The following is a 14151-nucleotide window of genomic DNA, read 5'->3' on the forward strand; positions in this document are numbered from 1 at the left end:
CTGCTAAAGAAATTCTGTATGTATGCAACCTGCTGAGCCTCATTTCACAAACAGCTCCAAATGAAGCACAGCAGCACAAGCTGTGTGCCTCACATTGTCACCAGAATTTGTATTCGGCTGCAGAAAATGTTTTTTAAAGTTTTGTCCTTATGTGCTGCAAGGTGTTCGTACAACACTAAAATTAAAGCTTCTGAAACGCAAATTAGGAAAGTTGATTAACCCTACATTTATAGGCTGTAAGAATACCCAAATTAAAGGGGTCTCCATGCCTCCTGTAATATTTAAATATCCAGCCATTTTGGGTTGCAGGAGCATGTCCTAGCTGTCATATGGCTAGCGGCAGAGTGAAGTAGCCAGTCTGTCGGAGGGCTAACACAGACGGTAAGTCATTCATACCACCATTTCAAACTGCATGCATGTCTTTGTACTGTGGGAGGAAGCTGGGGGGGGGTTTCCCACACAAGCACATGGCGTAATTAAATTACATATCTCTCTGCTACGAGGCAACACTGCTAACTACTGTACCACCACACCATCCCATGTTTACATGTATGAATAGTAAAAAGAAGTATATTGAACTAATATACTTGTTTTACACAACTTGTGATAGTCAAAATCACCAGATTAATGATTTTTGCAGCATTGCACTTGCTTTACTTGCAGATGCAGTCCTGTTTTATTTAGTTCTTCTAATAATCTTTATACGCCTGCTCACTCTTGTTCTGATGATGTCCTGGTTGGACTACGTGGTGCTCAGCTGATCTATTTTATCCGGGTGAACAGTCAACGATGCATCAGCAGCCTCTTAGAGCTCCCGTACAGCCCAAAGCTGAAAGCCTGGGTCAAGAAAAAGAGCACACTGTTCTCATGATTCTTTTATTTGAAAGAAAATAGATAATTCTCTTTACACAAAGACCTTCAGTACAAGTACCCTGACTGATGACACAAAAAAGTAGCATATATGACAAATAAAATGACATAAAACGCAGCACTCACAACTGGATTTCAAAAAACCACATCGCACACCACACACACATCAACACAGCTGAGATGAGAAGAATAAAAATCCTGTTTCTGTACACACACACACACACACACACACGCACGCACGCACGCATCACTTTGCACTCATAATAGTGTTTTTTTTTTTTTATATGTAAACTGGTGTTTGATAGCTTAACAACACAAAACCAGCCAAAAAACAAGAAGCTCCTGGCAGAACATCAAATAAAGTACATTTAAAAAAAAACAAAAAAAACAAACAAATTTCAGCCTTCTGATACAAAATACGACTTAATAGTATAGCATAGAAAGTTGCCTATATTACACAAGAACACAATGAAGTGCATTTTGATGTAGTCTGCATGGTTATTATGTTGCTGTCACTTACACAGTTTTGCATCACCACCAGAGTCAAAGTGTGCACATCACAAAATGCTTAGCACTGAATAACACGTGGTTGATAAAAGCACTGTGTCAATGCACGATGGAATAATGTTGCTGATGTTCTGCCTCGTATTATGCGCTTCCATTACACAAAAATATCAAATGACAGTGCAAAGTGGGAGCTAATGGAGTGGATGTGGTGCAGGATCTGCTCGAGGTGTTAGCATTAAAACTGAGGCATCCAACAAGACAACAAGCAGCAATACCACTTTTAAAAGCAGCTGTTAGCCTGTTATTTATAACGCAAATCGATGCAAGTCAGTCCTTCCTTTGAGATTTCAAATCTCTGTGGTCCTCAGCAAGGATATCTGCAGGCAAGGCGCGTTAATGTAGCTCTGAAACTCATTTAGGTTCATGATGATTTCGTTTAGAGATGAAACCTTCCCTTCAGCGTACAAGTCCTTCCATAATATGAGGCCAGTGTGGCAACCGCTGGAGGTATAAACCCAGTCCGCAGACCTCTGGCCAGTCTATTCTCTGAGCGCCTTGGACAGAGCTGATTTTGTAGAAGCAGCACAGCTGATCCAGGCTCTTCTTGAGAATCATTAGCTTCATAAATGATTTAAATCCATGAAGACTTGTTGGAAAACAGGTTACAATAATAACATAAAATGGGCTTCTTTGGCACTGGATGAATTTTATGGAATGAATTCTGTGGAGTGCTCCTTGTGATCTCAAAGCCCAGATACAGTAATTCAGGCAGGATGTGGTCCCAGCTTGTTTTAAGTCCAACATCTTAACTGTGGCCATAAGAATCTTCTGTGTCCATATTATAAAATGGAGAAACCTGTAGCTTAAAACACCTGATTCATTTACAGTCTTTAAAGCAGAGAGCCCTGGCCTTAGGTCCGATTCTCTCGATGGAGAAGTGAAGATCTAAAAGACACGAGATAAGCAACCAGTGTTATTACACTCAAAAATTGCCTTTTTCTTTTTCTTTATTTTGCATTAATGCAAGGTTTGGGATTTGTGGGTGTGTGCACATGTGTCCACACCTACCGAAGTGACCTACGACTGTCTTTCTCCATGTTGTTCTCTGGTCCTTCGCTCTCATATGAAGCCAGATGCAGCTCTGCAACAATAAGACAAACAATAAGGGCTTTGTTTGTTTCCTAAAACTGACAAACTATACCAAACATTTTTATGATTTACACCTGAAAATGCATTGGAGACTGAATACTGACCGTCTTCAGTGAAAATGGGTGTTGTGACAAGGTACTGAAGGATTCGCCGGTCTCTGTCGAACGGACAAACAACCTGACGCCAAACCAGGAACTCGCTCACCTGTTTTGCAAGCTCCCAGAGTTTCTGTGGAGACAGATTGTACAATAGATTATAAAGGGCAGATGAAAGAAAAGCATCATGAAGGAAAATGCATTGCTCTTTTTAGCCACAAGGGGGAGTCACAACATCACATGTAAAAGCCTGAACTTGTACTGCTACAAATCTGACCGTTTTTAATCATTTAAACAACATCATCTTCTGAAGTGTGTCCTAACCTCAAAGTTGATGTGTCCATTGGGCAGCCTGCTGGCACAGCCTTCATTCAGGAAGTAGATGTCTTTAATGAGGAGACTGAAGAAAGGAATCACAATCTGGAGGAGAAAGACACCAGCTCATTTACGTACACATTCACCACTTGGAGCTTTTTATTTTCAGAGTAAATCCTGCGTGCGCTCTCACCTTCTCCTGGCTGCTGTGTGCAGTCTCAGACCTCTGGTTAGCACCGCGGAGCGCAGTGCGGTAGTTACTGAAGTTACTGGATGGGTCCATCTGGTGCTGAATGAGAGCACACAAAAGAGACGGCCATCAAACACAAATCCGTGTGGGCATGCTTAAAGTTTGCACAAGCTGAGGGTTTGAAATTCTGAGCAACTTAAAATCTTCAGTTTACATTACATGTATACAGGATTCACTGCTGCATGCCAATCATCCTTACCTCCAGAATTTCAAACTTGTCCGTGTTGACTTTATTCCAGGTTTTCTTCAGTCTGGCGACAGGACTCATATTCATCCCAGCTGGACACAGAGAAAGGGTGGGTAAATGCAGAGCACTTACAGGGTCAGATCGAGCCAACGAGCTGTATGTGTGCCGCCAAATACTCACTGATGATGGCCATGAGAGAGTTGAAGTTTCCAATGTTGAAACACTCCTGAGCAACGTCGATGAAGAACTCTATGATCCGTGCTCTGTGTTTCTTCTTCATCGGCTTAAATGAGAGAACAAAAAGAGCAAGTCGGTACAAATTCAATATATGTACAAAATTATCCACCTTTGGAGTGTAGTAAGAATAGAAGAGTAGTTTGTAGTTCAGCTGTGCATTCAAAGGTGTTCTTTGGTCCAAAACGAATCGCAACAACTTACCATACAGATCTCAGTGGCCACTAGATAACTCAGTCTGTTGAACCAGCTGACGTAAGCTTCCAGGTTGCTAGTTTTACGTTTCCGAAAGAAACCCTGAAACACAAATTATGCCATCATTAAAACAAAGAACAAGTCTAGATCTGAGTGCATTTCATTATTTTTGAAAGAAGTTAAACATTTAAAAAAAACATGTAAGGATGCAGCCTTCAGCCTTTTAACAAGAAAAATTTATGCTGTCTATCAGACGTGAGTCACAGAAGGGACCATTTCGAAATTAAATTAGATCTTAGAACTTAGATCTCTTTCATTTAATGGACCCCTAAAGCTCTGACGCCTTCATAAATTCCATCACTCGAGTTCAAATGTGAACTTACATTAAATTAGATCTGTACTTTTAGCTCATCATTTATCATTTTTAGCTAGCAAACGGTCCCAGGCATTTAACCAAAGCTATTGGCATGATTAACATTTGCATTTTATCAATTTCTGTAACGGAAAATTTCAACACTTTATCCACAGCATTAACCAACAATCTTTTATACAAGATTTTACCAACTATTTAAGTTTACATTTAGCTAGTAATTTCCACCTTTTAGCATAATCTTAGCTAGCTATTTCAACTGTTTATCTATTATCTTTAGCTAATAATTCAACTCATAAGCTAAGCTAGTTATACTGCCATAGCTAAGCTAGTTATACTGCCATAGCTAATTTCCAGCTTTTTCCATACTTCTAAAGTAATAGTTTACTATACAGGCGTTTTTCTTTTACTGACAATGTTTATGCTTGTCCACAGATAGCCAACAACTTCAACTACGGACAAACTTAGCAATCTTTCAAATATGTGTTTTCCATAGATCTTATCTATTTTAATTATCTAATAAAATACCTTTTTTGTTATTGATGCTTCTGCTCGGAGGTAGGTCTGCTCAATTCTTTAATTATGTTTTAATTTCTGCTTTGTTTTACTTTTCTCATATCAGTTAAGCTAATGTTTCCATGTACCTTTTGGCTACTTGTTGGTCTTCTATTAATACTTGTTCCCTGAGATTCAGCATCATCCGCATAATCTTCTTAAGGTTAGCCAATAAATTATTTTATAAATCAAAAATAGAAGGAGACAGACTGCTGCTCCTCTATAATTTCCTTTGCTAATGGATCCTGACAGCCTTCACACCCACACAACCTCTGGACCTGCACACTGAAGCCTGTGACGTGTCTGCTTGTTATTTTCATCTCATTTACATCTACTTTGGTGCCTTTTGTTTTTTTTCCTATAAGGACACTCTGTGGTGAACTCGTTTCTCAGAGGCCCTTTTATATAAACAAACATTATAAAAGCTCTGTATAAATAAATTTGACTTGGCCGTGATGATGTAATCGCAGAGATTCATGGCTCTATTAAATGCTTACACAACAGCGACAGCCCACTCCACTCCAAACTTCCCCTTCTACACTTCAGGACCCCTTTCGCTGACTCAACTGCTCTTTTATACAAAATGGGTCTTATATAACTGGCACAGCACTGGTTGGAGCACGGCTACAAACAGTGGGTGAGCACTTGTTCTCAGCAGCAGTGATTGAATACGACCCTTCAGCTCACTTACAGGTCACTCAGATTCACTTAGACATATGCAAAAGGACTTTTTCATATTGTGTCTGAGCTATGTTAAAAATAACACTGCACAAATTGTTATCTATCTGCCAGCAGATTCTCTGATGTGGTTTCTAAAGCATATTTACTTCAACTGAAGCAGACCACAAATTACACCCAAAGCAGGCCCAGAATATACTTCAAATCAAAACAATAAAAATTGACTTAAAATAACTGCAATCATCTGCAGTCCTTTGATGCTGATAATTATAAAGAGGTCATGTTACTGTATTTTCAAGCCGTCTTTACACAGTAAAACTGCACGCAGCAAGCCATAGCTGTTAGATCTATCTGCTAATTGCGACTGGAATGAGATTCATTTATAGGATTTTGCACAAGCTCCCCATGTCTCCAGTTTTATCATGTAAAAGTTCAAAAGGAAAAAAGCAAATAAAGAAATGAAAAGTAAACCTGAGCCTGTGAACCCGAGTGAAAAGATGTGAAATTTCGTGAGCTGTTTGTCCAAAACTCGATCTAAAAGGCTGGAGGTAGAGCTAAGCAAAGCGTTTTTTCATTCAAACTCAATTGTACCTTATGGTTCTCCAGAGGATCCTTCATGGCAAATGTCTGGATGAACTCCTCAGGACCAATAAAACTCAGTCGGTCCTGAGGGCAGAAAACAGAACATAAAAACAATTAGGACAATGACAACAGCGTAAGACAGACAATCATAAAAGCTCGTTAATATAATCTCCAGATGTGCTTTGAAGGACTGAAAACAATTTCTCTCTACATAATACAATAATAAGCACAGCCACCTAAGTTTTAACGCCAACTTCCTACCAGTTCAATGTGTGTAAGCTGCTGGGCGAGGACGAAGGGATCGTCGCACAAGCTCAGTACGTCGTTCCGCTGAGCCGATGCTTGCTTGCTCTTCAAGGAAGCGGGACGCTCCATCGCCGCCGCATTGAGCGCAGCCACAGCCTCCTCGTATTGGCCGAGGGCAGAGAGGCGTTTAATAAGACGCTGGGTCATCTGCTGCATGGCTCGCCAAGAGTACTGCAGCGTGACACAGACAGCACAGATATTGAAAACTAAGACAGGGAGGTGAGAATCCACTAGAGATATTTATGTTGAATTATTTCAAATTCATTGCATGATTAGTTTTAACTACAGGAGCTATGAACGCTAACCTCGTCCCCTCGGGCCACGTGATGAGTCATGTCTTTAAGGCAGCGCATCATCCTCTCGTCCCTGAAGTCGTATGGAAACGTCTCAGTCCACTCGGTCAGCAGCTGCACCAGCTTAGGGGCCACCTCACGGAAACGAATCTGAAAACCATCAGATGGCCCACTAAGTGACACTCAGCCAGACATGATTTGATTTATCTTATGAGTAAATCTCTCTCTGGTCAATAATCTAAATGGCATGGCCGACATATCCTTTAAAACACACAAGAGTAGCCACAGCTCGCTGTTTTTCTAAGAACATATTCTGCCATTACTTATTTTATCTTTGCAGTTTCTGTTTTCGAGTGTTCCCTTGCCTGGATTTTATTTGCTTGAGAAAAAAAAAAGAAAGAGAGCGCAGATAAATACTTTCTCTCAGAAAGAAGCATGTGGGTGAGAGAGCTTGTGGATTTTATAGTGGGTGGAAGGTTGTGTGGGAGCAGAGAGTGAGTGTGACGAGAAGAGAAGCAAATTATAGCCCTGTGTGTATGTGTGTGTGTGTTTGTGTGTGTTGCCAGCCCACCTTATCCAGCAGGGCATCTCCGGACCGCTGCTGCTCCACACACAGGTGACAAACCCTCGTCATAAGCTCGTAGGGGGGCAGGAAGAGGCGTGAACTCAGCAGGAAAGTGAACACATACGACCTCTGATGAGGAGGAAAGAACAAGAAGAGAAAGGTCAACACAACCAGGGCAGCCGACCTCTTTTCTCAGACTCAACTCGTCTAATCTAGACCACCCCGTTTCTCACAAAAAGACCATGTTTACTGTAACGTACGTCAGGGTAGTAGTCCACTGTGGGAACCAGGTGCTGGATCAGAGCCTCGAGAGATGCAGACACCAAGCTATTGTCATGGTAACACATCTCCCCATAGCTGGTGGTGACGCCGTGTCCGTAAAGCCGAGCTTTCGCCGCTGCTACGTTGTTGTTGTTACGACAGGACTGGTCGCTGCTGCTGCCGCTGCTGCCGCTCGTGTGGCGATGTGCGCGGCCTGGACAGGAAGTGCTGTGCTGACGAGGGCTGTGAGGCTGCGGCGAGGAGTATGGGTTCTCAGACAGAGCGCAGCTGGTATAATGATGCTCCCTCACGTTCACAGAGGAGACAGAGGCGCTCCGATAAGCCCCGCTGTGAGGCTGAGGTATGTCGTAGGGGTTCTCTCCAACCGAGTAGGCGCCGCTATAGATGTTCTCCCTCGCAGGTTTCGGGACAGTGCTGCTCCGGTACGGGCTCGTAGGTTGTTGGTGGTTGGCATTGCTGCTGTACGGGACGCAGGAGCTGAACTTTCCAGCATATGGCGTTGTTGGAGGCATGATGACCTTTACAAAACATACAAAGAGTAGGTTAGGGTTGAGAAATAAAGATTAACAGCCTATTTATATGCAATTTCATCCCATGATAATACATTTTCTCAGTCAGCTGAGAAATACATGATGGATAACATGCAATCTTGAATATATGTTTTTCACAGTTCATATGAAGACTCATCTTCCAGCCCATTTAAAGATTCCCAATAGACCAGAGACAATAAACAGGCGACAGGGAGGGTTTTTTGTTTTTAAGATAATTTAGATTTGCTTCCTGAAACCTCATTCTAAAGCCAATCTTTCTGGAACTGGGTATGAAATATCCCAGGAAAATTAAGAGATCGTTGCACAGCCTAAACAGGAAAAGGGCAACAATCAGTAGGTTTCCCCGGGTATCTGAAACAGTGGACGGCACAGGAAGAGGCCCAATAAAAATAAAACATTGCCTTTAGTTTGTAGAGACAGAGGCTTTCAGCGTGACACTTTGCATTATTCAAACAAAACCTGACAAGTTATAATACTAGACATGTAGGTGTTGAATGTAGCAGAAGGGCTTCTGTGATTGAATTAAAGCAGATCTTTGTTTTTATTTTCCCTTTCTCCTTACCCTTGCTGCAGTGTCTATGTCCAATCAACCATCAAAAATTCAACTCCACATTGCACAAGCCAGTTTTAAAGAATAATTATGACGCAGTTTCTTTCGTTGATCAGCTAATCCGTGATTTCCCAAAGGTTTCCCAATAATTATGGAACAACAGTTGTCAACAGACCGATCCTTTTATAGTCAACCTGAAGTCACAAAATCGTGACTAGTGTCTCTTGCAGCGTCTTACTGCGTTAGCCTGCCCGTCTCTCTGGGAAGCCGAGTGTTGTGAAAATACGTTTGAGCAACTCCATCATGCAAAGCAAAGACTTAGGGATGTCTGTGAAAGGAATTACACTTAATCACATAATTTTACCCCTCCTCTGTCTATCCTTTCTGGTTCTGAACACAAACATTTCTCCTTTGGAAATTTACAGCTTGGAGAAAGTCATTTGTTGGTGAAAGTTTCTACAAATCAGCTTATACTCAGAACAACAACCTGCCAGATGACACAACAGCAGTGATTTTTCCCCCCTTTGTCTTAATGGTTAATATAATTGGATTTGAGTTGGGTAACTTGATCCCAGATCACCACCGAGGCGTGCTTTAACTCTGGAGCCATCTTTATCCTGCTACTGTTGTCTGTCTTGGCACCACATGCCAGCATAAGCGAGCCACACACAGTTACATACGAGCAATGCACATATACTGTGCCAGAAACAAAACCCTGCAGGAATCCAGCAGACTTTTGTTTGTCCATCACAGTGCCGACAGAGGAGTGTCTGCCTGAGCCAACATCTTACGCACACACACACCCTTGTCCACAATGGCGCCTAGCCCCACGCCGGTATAATCCAAACACACACACACGCACACACAAACAAATGATGGCTTGAGCGACGCACACACACACACGTATACCACAGTGTTTGGCATGTTGCCAGTGTAAGCCAGTCCAGTGCCAACCCATCTTTTGAACTCTGTGATCTCAGCCTGCTGTTCTTCTTCTAACTTAGTTAGAGATTACAGTGTCTTTACCTTCCTCGAGTTACAACGCAATCTGGAAAAGCATGGCTGCGGTGGTCCAAGTTGAGATAAGAGCGTCCTCTGAGTAATATTTACTCCAGTGTAGATGCCTTTTGTCCTTCTGTTTGCATTGGAAGGTGACCTTGTGCAAAGGGGGAAAACTAAGAAATTCAAAAACAATCCTGTGTTTTTCCACACGGACTTCCTGAAAAGTTGACCCTTTGGATAGTTGTGGTTTCCCCGCTGCTGCACTGCAATTGCACTCTTTCTAAATCATAGGTTGGACTCTCCGTGAATGACTTAATGATGGCATTGGGAGTATAATTTCATATTAAAAGCATTGTTTATATTCTCTTGTTTGTAAACTTTGAAGATTGCAGGCTTATGAAGCAGACTGATGTGGATATAATAATACAGGAAAAAGCAAAAAATGTACAGTGATGTAAGAACATTTTTACCAAGAAAACCACTTTTTGTACTAGACGGTTAAAAATCCTAAAGGCTGCACGTCTGTGCAATTTCTTACCAGCTGGCATCGAAACAAGACTGCAGCGCCCGTTGGCTAAAATGTCATAACCCAGTTCATCAAATGGTTTAAACAAATTGAACTTTTGATGGTGCAGCAGGAAAATCTCATCCACTAATGGATTTACACCAATGAAACGTGCTCATGCTGCATCAACAAGACAAGCCAATTCGGCGGATTTAAAAAGGCCTTCTGTACATGAAAGCTGCCCATGTCTGGCTTTTAATGAATCTGAAGGCGTTGTCAGAATACTTTTTCCTAAAACCATTTAATGTGGTTTTAAAGAGTACACCTAGCAATGCTGTTCCCCACAGGAGGAGGGGGACAGGGCGGGGGAGGAGGTCTTCAACAATAGAGGCATTATCTATCCTGTCATGGCATTAACAACCACACAAAGACCCCCAGGAAGAGATCAGAGCAGATCCTAGCAGATCAGACACACACAGCAGCTTTCACACACTCTGCTCTCCGCTGTCAGGCCATACGACGCCCAGCCTCTGCGTGAGGCGAGCCTGGGATCATTTTTACATCAGTCAAACCAGAAAAGCAGACTTTACTCATTCTTCTCTAAGGTGGCACCTCTTATTATAGCTCTTGTGCAGTAAAGTCACAAATAATAATCTGCCAGGTTTAAACAAGGACAATAGGTGTGACAGACTATTTGTTTATGACTTTAATAAAAGAGCATATCGAAACTCATTTACTGACCTTAGCAGAGATCGCTTTGTTTATACAAAATAAAAGCTACAAGGTACTGACCTCAGAACAGCCTGGACCAACTGCCTGAGTTTAGATGAGACAGGGGGTGTTTGACTCCTGCTTTTTTTTTTTTAAACATCTAATAAAATTCTACGCCTTAAGCAGCTGGTCAGTAGCAAGAAAACAACACTCACGTTTTCTAAATTAGCACCTTGTCTTCTGCGAAGTTCAGCATGTAGGTTAACACAGTGTGTACCCATAAAAATAGTTTCACGAGAGGAGCAGCGAAGTAAGCTGAAGGCAGAGCCTGTGCCTGATAAGAGGATCCGTAGAACTACATGTGAGAGTGTTAAAATGTCAATGTACTGCAGTGCTATCTTACTTCTACTTTGTACCCAATGTACTTTGACACCAATGAGCTACAACAGACAAGGTGGGTGAGTGAGAGAAGCATGACAGTCTGGAGGAACTCCTGACAGCCGGGATTATCGTTATCAATAATGAGGCCAAAGTTCAGACTGTGCTCATGACACTTATTTGTGGCTTGCGTGTACAAGAGTTAACCTTTTAAAGAGACGTTGTACAATGATGTCACTGGTGATTTGTCGATTTACGTGGGAGGACTAGTAACTTCGCCTCACAACATAATATCATAGAAAAATAAGATGGCTCTCTAATGATTTAATGCTTCTTTTAACTTTTATGATTGAGCACCTCAAAAGTCAGCCAACTGAACCTTTTAAAGATTATAAGACTGGACAGATTTACCACATGTTGCTTGCTAATCGCTTCACCATGTGCCAATTATGCTTTCTGCAATGGTACACTAGTTATATATTTAATTATTCTTTTACAGCCACCGAATGAGTCAAGTAAAAGCATGCTGCTGGTGTTAATTGAAAAAAATAAAGCCCCTTTACACCCTGTGGTGCAAAAAAAAAAAAAAAAAAAGCAATCATCTCAAACTCCCACCAGGGTAAGTTGAAATAAAATACAAAATGTATTGCTGCAGGCCTCCCCTGCACCAATACATTTGGTGTGAAGAACATTCTACTGCTCCTCCATGTCAGATTTTCATTTTCAAACAGCCCCATAAATGCAGCTTGCCAATGGACCAAGATGCCTTCATGTGTTCTGCGCAGGAAAAAATCCTTAATGTGTTTATGGGGACATAACAAGGACCTAGGACACATCAGAAGTGAAAATCAAGACACATGCAGTGAATTTAAAGGGAGGATATATCTTTTTTTGGGTATGCAATAGATTTTCAAATCCCTTTAGGTAAAAATTCTCTGACACAATGACTTTGCGGGTTTCGCATTAGCAGAAAAAGCCTACCTGATGAAATTCTTTATATCTTTGTCCAGATGTTGTTTTGTTCTGCTTGGCTGTCCAAGCATCAGAAGCTCTAACCCATAATGCTTCAGGATTGCATTCTATATGTACAAGAAAGCAAAGTCATACGTCATCAAAGTACCAACCAAATTGCCACACCAAAGTAGGAGGAAACAGCCGTAGTGTCCAAACAAATGTGGCTCAAGGAAGTGTGCAGGTCAGGGGAGGCCCACAGCTATTGTCAAAACACCAGAGGCTGGGACCCGATGCCTGGTTTAAAAATCTGATAGATAGGCAAACAGAGCCGGACACAAATACCAGACTCAGATCGACAGGAGAGATACGCAGAACAGTGCTCAACCACTTATGAGCCTCTTGTTTTCTTTCATTCCCAAACACAATGGCTTCAGGGATGCACTTTCATACAAATACACACAGCTGTCTCCCGTATCATCTGGTAGGCTAGTACAGTATTAACCTACCTACAGCCAGAAAGGATAAACACTACTACAAAGCTATATTAAACCTAAGCTTGTTTGGGGATGGAGGGGTTGACTACCAGCCTCTGTACAACACACAGATGGCAGCATTAAATTTTAACTTAGAGTAAGTTGACTTTGAGGTAGTTTCAAAGTCTCAAATGTTGCTGTCACCCTTCAGACCGCCTCGGTTAATAATTAAATTAGTTTAACTATTTAATGTGAGATTTATTTAAGCAGCTTCACAAGCTCACAGAATACTGACATTCTTTTAAGTGACCGTGGGTTTGTATAGAAGTGTGTGGAGGCTTTTTCCTTGGCCAGCAGCACACACATTTTTTCTGTCATTCTTTCTTCTTTTCCCTACAGACACACTCACACAATCTGTTATACACACACACACACACACACACACACACACACACATAAACCGGCCCAGCATGCCTGGTTAGCATTATGGGGTTCAGACTGAGTCATAATACACTAAAAGTAAAAGCTGACTGTGAAAAAGTCATGCTGTGCAAGCATGGTCCCATCGCAGGTGCTGGTGAGTAATGCTCGTTTGAGTCTGACAACCAGCCTAATTATAAACTCCTATGGGTGGCACAATAACAACAACAACAACAACAACAGGTCGGGAGTGAAACTGGGCGTTTAGAGAGAAAATAGTTCATCAGATATAGATCACTTTCAAAAATTAGGTGAAGTAAATACGCTTTTTTAAAATTAATTTAAAAAAAAAAACTAGGAAACTTTAATCAACTTTTGCGCAATAAAAGGCATTTCAATAACTCAATTATGCCTATGCGAAAGTTATCTATTTACATTTCAATAGCAAAAATAGTTTGATTATCACAAAATGAATAAATAGTAGTGTACCGTTTCTCGAAAAATCCACATAAGCAACACTCCAAACAACTTACCTCTGAAACGGTGCTACTCAGCGTCCAAATACTGTATCTCTGCCAGTAACGGTTGAGAAAATTAAAAGGAAAAAAAGGTTTTCCACGCTACTTCGAGTCTTTCTCACGTCGAGGAGACGCTAAACGTGTAACAAACAGGTAAATCTTTCAGCTGCTGTGAGTCCATGCAGTGCTCTTCTCCATTGTCTGTCTCCGCTCTTGCTTCTTTGAGTATTTGAACAAGCAAAAGCTCGCAATGAGCCACAAAACCAGACGTATTCAAATGACTTTCATAGAGCCGGGAAAACTGACCAATCAACGCAAGGGGGCGGGTGGCGACTAGGCCCAATCACAGAAAAGGAGTCAAAAAAATCGAAAATTTCCCAAGTTCTGATTGGCTGATTCCCTCTCCATCTACGTTCTGTCTTTTCGAGTGAAGCCTGGCGGCGAGTGTTTTTGTTGGAGAGCTGAAATATGGAAGGTATACGGTTTCCGTCGGGAATGTGTTTGTGTGTGTGGCTTTATGCTGGTCTTAGTGACTTAAAACATAAGAGAAAAAATTCCTGAATAGTGTTTTATTTGTGTTTCTGTAGGGCTTATATATTTCATGAATTGGACAGTATGTGTTGCTCAGAGCACTTGGTTTCACTTTTTCCTACCTG

General features: G+C 41.5%; 1 protein-coding gene across 3 annotated transcripts; it reads right to left on the reverse strand.

The window, feature by feature from the left end:
- Positions 1–862: 862 nt before the first annotated feature.
- Positions 863–13754, reverse strand: LOC100690104 (ras-GEF domain-containing family member 1B-B). 3 transcript variants are annotated; one of them, XM_005451407.4, is made up of 14 exons: positions 13511–13754; positions 7412–7951; positions 7158–7280; positions 6599–6736; positions 6249–6464; positions 5997–6071; positions 3812–3904; positions 3554–3656; positions 3386–3465; positions 3130–3225; positions 2946–3041; positions 2631–2754; positions 2446–2518; positions 863–2322 (listed from the first exon to the last, which is right to left on the reverse strand). In XM_005451407.4, the coding sequence occupies exons 2-14, from the start codon at positions 7943–7945 to the stop codon at positions 2289–2291; spliced, it is 1785 nt and encodes a 594-aa protein (XP_005451464.1). In that variant the 5' UTR covers positions 7946–7951; positions 13511–13754; the 3' UTR covers positions 863–2288. The 3 variants fall into 3 exon arrangements, with proteins under 3 accessions (XP_005451464.1, XP_025764680.1, XP_025764679.1); XM_025908895.1 differs by lacking the exon at positions 13511–13754 and adding an exon at positions 12112–12221; XM_025908894.1 differs by lacking the exon at positions 13511–13754 and adding an exon at positions 10968–11115.
- Between the last annotated feature and the right edge of the window lie 397 nt (positions 13755–14151).

Source organism: Oreochromis niloticus, linkage group LG7 (assembly GCF_001858045.2).
Source record: "Oreochromis niloticus isolate F11D_XX linkage group LG7, O_niloticus_UMD_NMBU, whole genome shotgun sequence".
Classification (NCBI taxonomy): Eukaryota; Metazoa; Chordata; class Actinopteri; order Cichliformes; family Cichlidae; genus Oreochromis; species Oreochromis niloticus.

What these genes read in the sequence shown, in the direction of transcription:
- LOC100690104 (XM_025908894.1), bottom strand. Translation starts at nt 11,033, where the DNA reads ATGGGTACACACTGTGTTAACCTACATGCTGAACTTCGCAGAAGACAA. An exon ending in TGGCCACTGAGATCTGTATG is followed by an intron (nt 3,657 to 3,811) that starts GTAAGTTGTTGC and finishes CTCTCATTTAAG; the next exon opens with CCGATGAAGAAGAAACACAG. An exon ending in ATGGACACATCAACTTTGAG is followed by an intron (nt 2,755 to 2,945) that starts GTTAGGACACAC and finishes CTGTCTCCACAG; the next exon opens with AAACTCTGGGAGCTTGCAAA.